The sequence below is a fragment of the Phoenix dactylifera genome, chromosome 18 (genome assembly GCF_051530095.1).
Source record: "Phoenix dactylifera cultivar Ajwa chromosome 18, Ajwa_hap1_PhDact_Kaust_v1.1, whole genome shotgun sequence".
Lineage (NCBI taxonomy): Eukaryota > Viridiplantae > Streptophyta > Magnoliopsida > Arecales > Arecaceae > Phoenix > Phoenix dactylifera.
The window spans coordinates 9,822,074-9,833,179 of record NC_143207.1 but is presented as its reverse complement, the minus strand read 5'-3'; the positions used below and the strand labels follow the sequence as shown (position 1 = coordinate 9,833,179).

General features: G+C 38.2%; 1 protein-coding gene across 5 annotated transcripts; it reads right to left on the bottom strand.

The window, feature by feature from the left end:
* Positions 1 to 436: 436 nt before the first annotated feature.
* LOC103719674 (protein LIFEGUARD 1-like) lies at positions 437 to 9,020 on the bottom strand. Of its 5 annotated transcripts, XR_016399040.1 has the most exons (6): positions 7,934 to 9,019; positions 7,686 to 7,799; positions 1,442 to 1,497; positions 1,263 to 1,356; positions 848 to 982; positions 437 to 735 (listed from the first exon to the last, which is right to left on the bottom strand). XR_016399040.1 is itself a non-coding variant. In XM_089928556.1 (5 exons), exons 1-5 carry the CDS (start codon positions 8,223 to 8,225, stop codon positions 1,089 to 1,091), a joined length of 633 nt encoding a protein of 210 aa, XP_089784682.1. In that variant the 5' UTR covers positions 8,226 to 9,020; the 3' UTR covers positions 437 to 1,088. The 5 variants fall into 5 exon arrangements, 4 of the variants coding, with proteins under 4 accessions (XP_089784682.1, XP_089784683.1, XP_089784681.1 ...); XM_089928556.1 differs by having other exon boundaries at positions 437 to 1,168; positions 7,689 to 7,799; positions 7,934 to 9,020; XM_089928557.1 differs by having other exon boundaries at positions 437 to 982.
* Positions 9,021 to 11,106: the final 2,086 nt, after the last annotated feature.

Below are 11,106 nucleotides of genomic sequence, written 5' to 3'. Positions count from 1 at the left end.
CCTCCTTGCCATCACGCTGCAGGTCGGAAGACAACCCCATGCCATCTTCCAGATGAATAAGGCCACTCGAGGGTGAACATGTAGCCTCCAGATCCACCCACCCTCAATCTATTGGATGGTCTCCTTCCCCATCAATGCCTGCAGGTCCCCAGCACACACCCTGTCCTTCCTATCGAAGTCCAAACCAACCTATCCATCATCTCCCCAACAGGAATTGAAAGATCCAGGACCCTCTCAGCTGACTGTTCCCTAAATGCGTCTCGAATCAGCGCCTTGTTCCATCCGTCCGCACGAGAGGTAATCATATCACTGACCCTACACCTCAATATCTGTTTGTTGTGTATAAACATAACAAAAACAGCAACATGCATGCATGCATGCAACCATGCACAAGGAGACACACAAAGATAGGCTGTTAGCTGTGCAATGCATGCAGTTACACGGGCGATCAGCCCAGCCAGACAAACCTCATATTGGAGAAGCAGCAAGACAGTTTGGAGGTTGAAATGTGTCAATTAAATGCAGATGATGCCTTCTCAGGGCAGTGGCAAAGGAGGGAATTGGAAGGGGGCTTTTAGAGATCCATCATGAAGCATTTATTACTTGGGAAACTAGTGCTGCATATCGTGAAGAAACCAACTCAAGGACTGAAATTGAAACAATTGAAGAGCGACGGGATCTAATTCTTCAAAAATCATCAAGTTCCTTTATGGCTGCTGATAATGATCAGATAGCCTGAAGACAAGTTAACAAAATTTAAGAGAACTTACAGACAAGAGGTTAACACAAATTACGAGAATAGATTGCTCATAGACCAATCCAAATACTGGAGAGGGCGGGATTGAACCTGTCACCAGTATTCAATATTCAGCAACTTCACTAACTCAACCAGTTGGCACCCTTAGCAGCAGACAGAGCAATTTGTTTCATGGTTTCTAGACATTGGATGAAGAAGGCCATATAACTTTTAGCTTTTGCTTACCTAGTGGAAAAACAAGAATAAGAAGAGGGAGGAAAAGGAAAAAGGAAAAGACAGTCAACAGGTGGTTATAAGAACAGGATGGTGAAGATGGCCTGTGCATGCAGCATCATCTCCATGCAGCAGTATCAGTGGTTGGTGCAGCGGCTGCAGGCATTGCAATTGCAGACAATGCCACCATTGCAACATCTGCTTCCACGAAGAATGACAGCATGTTTTCATTGAGGAAAGAAAGCAACTTAACCTTGTATTGGCATGACATTGAGGAAAGAAAGCAACTAACCTTGCATCAGCTTCATGCCGAGACTTATCAGAAGGTGGAAAGCAAAGGCATTGGGCTGAGGATAGTGGAATGACAGGAGTTGGGATTCTAGGAGCTGAAAGAGTACAAGATGCACATGCAGGAGTGTCCCACCATACCATCCTCAGCAATGAGATCGAAGCTCAGAAGCAGCGGCTCACCTGCCAAAGACTTTCACAAGGATGTCGGCAGTGAATCTGGGAATTGGGTTCATCTCCTGTACAAAAGAAAGGTAAGAAGAAGACATCAACAATAAAAAGAGAAAAGGATCCCCTCGATTGTACATTTTTTTTTCTTCATGCCCCTTCAATCTTGTTGGGCGTTCAGGTTGGAAATATCTGGTACCATGTACATATAAAACACTACTTTTACAGCTTTTCACTTCTATATATAGGAATCATGACAGAGCCAGTGGCACACTGGCATGAGGACCCACTTTGTTGAAAGAGAACAGCAATGAGAGCTTTTCATAACTTGAGATAGAGGGATATGATTGCAAAATTTTGTATAAATATTTGCCTACATATAGCTTTACCAATTCAACAGCAATCTTGCACATGCAAAAACAGCAGCATTTAGGCACAGTAAAGGCCACTTTGAAACAACTTGCATTTCAAAAGCTGAGAAGCAGTTCAACTATCAGAATTGCTCCTCGATGAGTAATTACAATATATCAGCGAACAAGTAGTGCTAGCGTCTAAAGTTATGTAATAACCAGATAACAAGACGGTCAAGGTATGTTTTCAGGAGCATCTTGGGCCTTGACAGTAGATAGTGACCGAGAGGACCCATGGTGAGGCTGATCACTCAACAGCAGCAGAGAAAGTAAGCAAGGAGATGAAGAGATTGATGACATCAAGATACAAGGAGATGGCAGCGCAAATGTATTGATCATAGGTGTGGCGCTTGATTAGGTTGTTGGTGTCGTAAACAATGAAGGCAGAGAAGACAACCGATGACACACACCCATAGATTGCCCTTGCTATCTTTGTCAGTGGAAAGCAAAGCTGCAGGCCATCAACAGTAACATAGGTTAGGTTCAAGAGAGTGGCTTACATATGAGAAGGGAGAGGAAAAACATGGTTAACAGTCTAATTACCTGGATGATGAGAAACACCAGCAGAACCAGAAGGCAGGAAAACAAGAAAGGATAAAGAAAGGCAAAATCATGACCTTTGCAGACAGCCCAGAATGTGTAGATGGTGAGAGCAACAAGGATCGTGGCTGTCAGAATTACAGCTTGCAGGAGAGCTCTACCTGTAAACAATTAAAACCAAGTGAAATACCAAAACTGTCTATGTCAGACTGGAAAGGTTCTCACGTCCAAAATTTTAGGACTTGGTAACAAAACTGGCTGTTAATAGATCCTTTGACAAGTCACTACTTCAGGTTATGAAGCAACATTTGACAGTTTAAAGATATCATGCTAAGAACGACAAAGCACCAAAAGGAGATAGAACTACATATAAACAAGCTTTATACATCTATTAAGCATCTTTTATTCATTTCCCTAATCATGTTGCATCCAATGTTTGACAGATAGGAAGAGCCTACAACATTGTACTAAAGACAAATACAACGATTAAAAAAATCCATAGTTTTATCCATTTCCACCAGGGTTCCACTTTGAGAATCTAAGCTCCGTCCATTTGAAGTTGCATTCTGAGACTTGTCCTTATTTTCATATTTCAACCAAGAGTATGTCAAAAGCATGCAGCCCTACTTAACGTTCAACAAAAAAAAACAGGCAAACAGGACCAGCTGATATATGACCTTCTGGATTATTGTCAATCTAGTTGTAAAAATTCTAATTTAGTCTGTATGGTGTAATTTTAAGCTATTCTCACAAGTGGATCCTATGGGAACGAGCATTAACCTCCTGACTCCAGAACTCGTAGATGATAGGATACATTCTGCTATGTCTGGCTAGACTCACAGTCACAAGAGAGAGCTGATGCAATCATGCATACTTAGATAATGTTTCGAAATATACCAGCCTTAATAAATGGATCAATTATAGAGCTTCTGATGCCCATTCTTATTTATGACCAAAATGCTCAAGCATCTCTTTGGTCATATAACTTTCTTGTAGTAAGCATGCATACAGTCCCCCAAAAGCAAGATGGACTGATATGCTGTGGGCCCTCCACAAAGGAATAACTTTCTTCTAGCCAGACCCCTTTCTTTCTTCCCTTATCCCTGCATTGTTTGATGCATTCAGAACCTGAATGTTCCTCTTATATCCGACATGTGAATCAAGTACAAAAGTTCTAGGATATCAACTAGAAGGGCCAACTTGAGGGTATGGAAAATCATGTAACACTTAGTTAATCTGTTGACTATTTCATGAGGCCAACAAAAATGAAAGTCTGAACTTTATACAATAAGATAACATACTACTATAATTATTTTTCTCATCCTCTTTCTCTCCACAACATCACTTTGGCTGAAAAATCCAAGATCTCCTAAATATTTCATAACTGTAATTTAAAAATTTAAATTTGCAAAACAAACAAGACAAAGAGCTGTAATCTGGAAATCTAGAGATACAAAGGAGGATAAAGTGTTTTAACACACGTGATCTTTTTGACATCAACAAATATTCCATGCCTCTCTATGCCAAGAACCTGAAGATTTGTTGGATTTCTGGTAGGAAAGTATCAGTAATGGAGCCAAAACCCAGCCAAATAGAGCATAAATGGATGGATACTGAATTAGAAAGTTGAGGCTCACACTGCTTCGATATTCTGATGATGACTCACCTATATGGGTTCAATTAGGCCAAGTGACTCTGATGCATGTAAGGCCAATTAAGCCATGTCAAAAAGTATAAACTACAAGGATGTGTCTGTGGAATCTATATCAGCACAAATGGGTGAAATAAACAACTATTTCATGATCACCACCTTGGCTAAGGCAGGCCCTTGGCCTCCCAGCTTACATAACAACAGCCTGGTGGGACTTGCATGCAGCCTGGCCACCTTGTCTGCACCTAAAACACCTGCAAAGACTTTAGGCATCCTATATTAGTAGGTTCTTGGCTTTTGGGATAGGCCAGGATATTAGGTGAGGTGAGTGTAGTGACCCTCTCACTGGTGCCCTTACATCTTATCTTAATTACAGGTTTCCATGATCTTGGTTAATTCTTTTTTTACAAATTTATATTGATTATTTATCATCTTACAGGGTTGCTTTGTCAAAGCTTGTTTCTTTTTCTATTTCATGCGGTCTATCAAAACTTTCGTATATTTGTCCAGCAAAATGCCATATTACGTGAAAATTGATAGTAGGATAAATGAAAAAATGTTTCAACCATTGAATATTTTTCCCTTAATTCCTGATTTATAATCTCCTAGTTATTCAGATATATTTCTCAATTTTAACTGTTTCTTCTTTTTTAATGCTATCTATCAGGGAACCAGCCAAGGTGTTTGTTTAGGCAGCATGCAATCCCGTGTCTCTAACTAGGCATTTGTCTCCACTTTCTTGCCCTAACTACAAGTGTGAAAACTTTTTCTCCTCTTAGTAAGCTGTGTTTAGATTTAATTTATTTCTTATTGTAAAATCAAGCTTAGTAATCATATGGTCCATTAGCTGCAATTACGCATACAATTTTTTTTTTTTTTTTGTGCTATTCATTTATTTTGAAGTATTTAACCATTTGCTGAATGATGAAGTCAGTTTCCAAAACGAAGTTAACCAACCTTTTGTCTGTTAATGTGATTCAACCTGACAAAATACATTTAGATGTAATTTTCAGCTTTATCAATTACTTTTTTCCATCAAATAAGCTTTACTGCAAGATAAGCAGAGCTAGACCTTATTTGCAGGATATTTTTTGAAACATTAAAAAGGTTATAGCAAAGTTTTTAGATAACTGAAGTAACTTGCGAAAACCTAGATCTTTGCAGTTTGTTAAATTTGCAGAAAGAGATTTGGTGTCTCTACAGGTCTCCTGTTCAAGGTTAAGACTAAAAAGTATCCTCGATTATGTTAATGTCAGAAAACTGATAGAATCATCAGGATTTTGTTCTGAGATAGTTGTTCATTCCTTATTTATATATGTTTGAGATAGTTGTTAGATTTCACATTCTCCCTCCTTTTCTTCTCTCAGCTTGTTCATCTCCACTTTCTTCATCTACCATCTCCATCTTTGCCTTCGTTCTTCCCCAAGTATAGCTCAAGGACTTTTAGTCAACTTAAGACTTGGTTAAACTGACCCACCAACATAACATTATGAGTACAGTTGAATCTTCATTAGAGACTTGCAAAATTAGTTTCAACTCAAAGAAATCTTGATCAAGTTTCAAGTTGTCACAAGTGACTTCACGGGTTTTGTGATCTAGAAAATATCATGACAGCATTTATACATAAAATTCATGCATCATAGATATCAAATCAAGTCAATCTTTCAAGTTGTTTGAACTATCTCTGTGATTTCGAATTTGTGGTTTCACGTAGCAACCTACTAAGCTAATAGCAAAAATTCCTTCACTTCATTAAGCATATAGACTGATAAGTATAAAACATAGAATTCCCCTAAGCTATGAAAAATTTCTTCTAACAGTAGCTAGTATACAGTTATAGAGCATTTTCATGCATTTTTTCTCTTCTTTGTTCCATATCTCCTCCTTTCCTAGCTTACTCAAATCTCTTCTCACACCCCTACCACTGCGACTTATCAATACACTTGCATTACAACCTGATGAGGCAAGGAATTATTTCACAGAACTGCAGTTCCCAGCATCAGTCTTGCTGTACCAAATGAGCGTGCAAATTTGTTTCATTAGTTTATTTTATGATGAATGTTTCAGTTCTAATTCCTTGTATGATTTGCATATAGCTGTTCCATCACTATATAATTTTAATGGATTCTTTCACACTACAAGCCAGAATAAAACAATTAGAGTCCATGATGAGCTTGAACTAGTAACCTAATATTGCATGCGTTTTTTGGGGATACAAATTTCATCTCTAATTCCTTGTATGATGTGCATGTTATCTTCATATGATAGCAAAATTTAGTGCATTCGTTCATGCTACAAACCAGAATAAAATTTAAAGCTCATGATGACCTTGAATTGATAACCCATAGAATAGCAAGACTACAACTAAGCATATGTACCCTTCAAAACATTCTAAAATAATATAAAACTACATAATCAATAAATTAACTCGATGTGTTATTAAGTAATTCAAATAAAAAAAATCCTTGCAACATATACTGAAGATTTATTAAATCTTTAACACACAACAGAATACCTACTTATACATTTTTTATACAAATTAATTGCTCAATTAATGTATGCATGAATCTTGAGACAGAAAACCTAAATCCAACAAATGTTAACTTCCCTAATCAATTTCATTGTTTGGAATGCTTAAAATTAGTAGACAATGCTGTTCTCTTGGTCCTTTTTCCACTCTTCAACTATTAAACTTATTTCATATATACCCACCAGATACTGTACCTAAACAGTAGTCAAATTATGATACATATAATTCTTATTTTAGTCGCATTTTGATATAGCATCCACATATAAATATTGTTAATTTTTTTGCTGCCCAAAATAACCTTGTTCTTTCTCATGATCCTGCATTCCTACAAGAAGATGCTAAATGAGTCCGAAGACATAAAACTTTTATTCTTTAGAGGCTTTGGTAGATCGAGTCAATATCTCAAGTTAGTAGTCAGCCTTCGCATTTTGATAACACTTCTCTAATGCTTAGAAAAATAGTATACGTAATTTAACTTTTATTCTTGTAAAGCTACCACTCGTAAAAAGGTCAACCAGCTCAATTTATAATATCAACTAAGTCGCACTCCAATTTCTTTCTCTCCATGAAGCAAAACTATGTTTTTGTGTTGCAAGCTTTCTTTCATTTCATACAGCTGCTTGAAGCTTGATCTTGATGGGGCATGAGCAGATATCACAACTATCTAAAAATAGGAATTTAACTGCAGGCATGGCATATCTTCCTCTTCTCAACATTGCAGCATGCGCGATTTATCTATCCATTCATCTCAGAGTTAGTCATAGTTAACCCATCAGAAACTCAGATTTCTGCCTTGTTGAACTGTAAGTGATTAAGCTTTAAATGAAGCCTGTCTAAATTCAGAACCATTCAGTCCATGGCTTATGGTTGATGTATCTTTTTCCATCACCTTTAAGTCCGCAAGCAGCCATTGTTCATGCTTCTACCCAAAGCTCAGTACCATTATGACACTAAAAGCGGGTCTTTCTTGTCCAACACATATGAAAAACTATCACTGCTTGAAAACCAATATCACAGCAAGGATTTCTAGTTTTTTTTTTTGTTTGTTTGTTTCTTTTCTTTTATTTTCTTGTATAGGGTTCCATCAGCAACACAAAAGATAACAAGAACATAGAGTTCTTTCCTTACCACCTAAGGTTGCAGACACCACCCCGATTGACAAGCTGGTACAGAGCGTGAACAGCGCGAGCCAAAACAGGTTCACCGGATGGCGCTCTCGGTAGTGCAACATCGGCCACAGCACTGTTCCATTGCCCGCAACACCCCACCCCCCACCCCCAACAAAAAAATAAAAGAAAAGAACAAAACAAATCAGTACCTTAGACAAAATCCAAGAAAAAAAATTCCGGGTTTTCTCCAGCATTAAGCAGCATTACCGATGAGCGGCGAGAGGAGAAGCCCGAAATAGGCCGCCCACGAGGCCGGCGTGTGGGAGAGCACGAAGTCCGGGATCGGCCGGATAAAGGTCATCGCGGCGGCGACGCCGGCGGTGAAGAGGAACTGGGCGGTGAGGATCGAGTACACCTTCCGGATGAAGGCCCATCGGAGCCGGGGGTCCTCCGTCATCTTGGGGTACAACGCTCCACCACCGGTGCCGGCGGCGCCGGATTCGATGTCCCCTCCCTTCTTCTGGGTCTCCAGCTCCTGGGGCTTCGACATCTCCGCCATCGTAAGGGTTCAGCGAGGGCAAATTAGGGTCTTTGGAGGACTTCTTCGAAGGAGAAGACTGGGTTTTGGGATGGAAGGGTTGGGATTTTATAGCGGAGGTGGAGACGCGGAGATGCCGAGTGTGGAAACCAGGAAGGGGTTTTTTTTTTGAGAAGGGAGGGGGAAAGAACCGGGAAGAGAGAAGGAATGAGGAGACGTAAATAAGAGGAAATGGCGGACACGCGGGGGAGTATCCGCTAGCATGGCTCGGACGTATACTTCTTTTTTAAAGGAAGCCGCGGCATTGCCAAAACAAAAACGTAAAAAAAAAATAAAGAAATAAAAGATCACATCAGATCCTAGCCGTCCATCATATGGACTGCCTACTGCGAGAAACCAATATAGGCCGGAGATGGAGATGGATAGATCTCTTTATCTATCATCGAATTATAACCCAATGTTAAAACAACAAATTTAAGAAAACCAAATAAGAACTTGTGTTGGATTGGCACAGCATAAAAATAGACTATTTTTGGCATTGAAAAAGCGCCGTAGGTTATTGCAATAGGCGCAGATTGGAAATGATAACTTCTTGAGCAAGTCAGAAGAAGAGTACAAAAATGTGCTCGCGTGAACATATCACGACCTTACAAAAAGATATATCCCTCTTTTTTTTTTCTTTTATTTGCAAGCAAAAATTAAATGCGGAACGTCAAGTGCCAAGCCTTTGAACAAAGACCTAGATAAATGAACCCAAATTATACTGAGTTTAAAGAAGAAAAAAAAAAAAAAGAAGATTCAACGAATGTTTGATACCAATATTATATTCAGAGTTAACACGGTAAAATTGTTAAAACTACTGCTTGTAAGTTGTGAACATATTTTGGAAATTTATTTTTATTTAAAAATTTGTAAAATTTTTGAGTTGTAAAACTTTTGATAATGATTGGAACCAAGCCGTGTTGAAAATGATCCTTGGACATGCACTAAGCTTGCTAGAATTGATTTTTGAGTATATGAACTATGCTACAAGCTATTTTTGCTGGTTTTGAGTTGTAGTTGGCTTAACTTGAAATGTACGAGAAACCACCATATTATTAAAATATTATATTATGCTAGCAAGTCAATTTTTTGATGGATGTGTGTGTAATGTATGCATGCTAGGCCAAGGCAAGAATGAGTATCTCAAAATTAAACCGATTAAGATTTGAGATCATGTCCAAGATTAATCCACACAATACTTTAATACCCAAATTACTTTCAAGTTAAACATGTTAGCCAGACTCATGAATTTACAAATAACGAGTGTTTGGTTAGTTGATCAACTATATTTCTTTCTTTTTTTTTTTTTTATGAGGATTGATCATCTCTATTTTTAAAAAAAAATATTTGTGTTTTTAATACTATAGATAAATTTGTGAATTAAATTTTGTATCCAAACCTGATATGAAAAGGATTTTATTTTGATTTAGACCTAATAGGATTTTATTTTTTTTTAGACCTAATACACCTCAAAACCGACCTCTTCCAATAAAGCGAACCGACTAATGAAAGTTCGCAACCTAGCCACAGGCTGACCATTCAAAGCTTACCATGTGGCCGGCCCAAAAAGCATACGAAAAATTCTCTATATTTTAAACTTTTTCCATAGTTGGCGACAACTCCGTTGTGATCATTAACTGTTTCCTTACAAATGGGATACTCGAGCAAATCTTGTGAGCAAAAAATGTAGGCGAGACTCAAAGGCGAAATATGCGATTTGTTGCCTTTTCAACCAACATATAGCTCCAAACTACTCAACGATAGGCTCTGATCTTTACCTATATATTACATTTTTGGAGGCTCTCCAGATAAGTTCTCTTTCAACTCTCTTGCATTACCTCTCTGCCCTTCTCAAGACTCCTCTTATTTATTAAGAGTTGTATTTGACTTAGGCATCAGAGATCCCTTGATGGACACACTCCGGTAGGTGGACCTCTTTATTTTTTCTATTTCAGGTCGGATCCAACATCAGAGTGTCACCTAAAACCATTCTTCCACCGTCCAACGTCGACTTATGGGTGCTCGACATCGAGATCACCGCCGATTGAGCGTAGTGACATGCAGCGATCCCATTCGATCTCTTTGATCCAGACTATTTACTCTAAAACATTGACTTTGATGATGCAAAATATTGGAGTCAAAAGTTACTAATCTATTGCTTTGAGTTTAATCGATTAATTTTAGAAAGCAAAGAGAAAAGCCTTCAGTTACTCTTAGAAGAAAATCTTTTATCTGAAGCTCCACATCAAGAAACTAAACTTCAAGAAGGCCATAAAAACATTCCTTGAAAGCTCACATACAAGCACAAAAAAATTTATCCTGAGCTTTCTCAAGAGTCGACCCCAAGTTTGCAATGAGTTGCCTCCGGCATACTGTCGTTGACTGATACGCCTTTATGAGCCGACTCCAGCAAATTGCAAGTCGACCCTAAAACAGTCTCAGAGGATAGTTAGAAAGCCAAAAAATTATCGCCTTTATGAGTCGATCCATGAAGAATACGAGCTGACTCCAACTTAGCAAAAGTCGACCTTAGACAATAGCGAGTCGACCCCTAAATGGCCACGAAGAAAAAATAGAAAGCTAAAAAAATTATCGTATTGGCGAGTCAACCCATGGAATTTATGAGCCAACTCCAGTCAAACTAAAGTCGACCCCAAAAATAGATGAGTCGACCTTAGAATAGCCATAATAACAAGAAACTAAAGTAGACCCAAGGACTATCCTATAATTGAAATTAAATGGGTTTACAGAAACAAATTAAATGAAGATGGAATCCTAATAAGAAACAAAGCCTAATTCGTTACTAAAGGATATAACCAAGAGTATTGATTTAATGAAACTTTTGCACTTGTAACAAAAC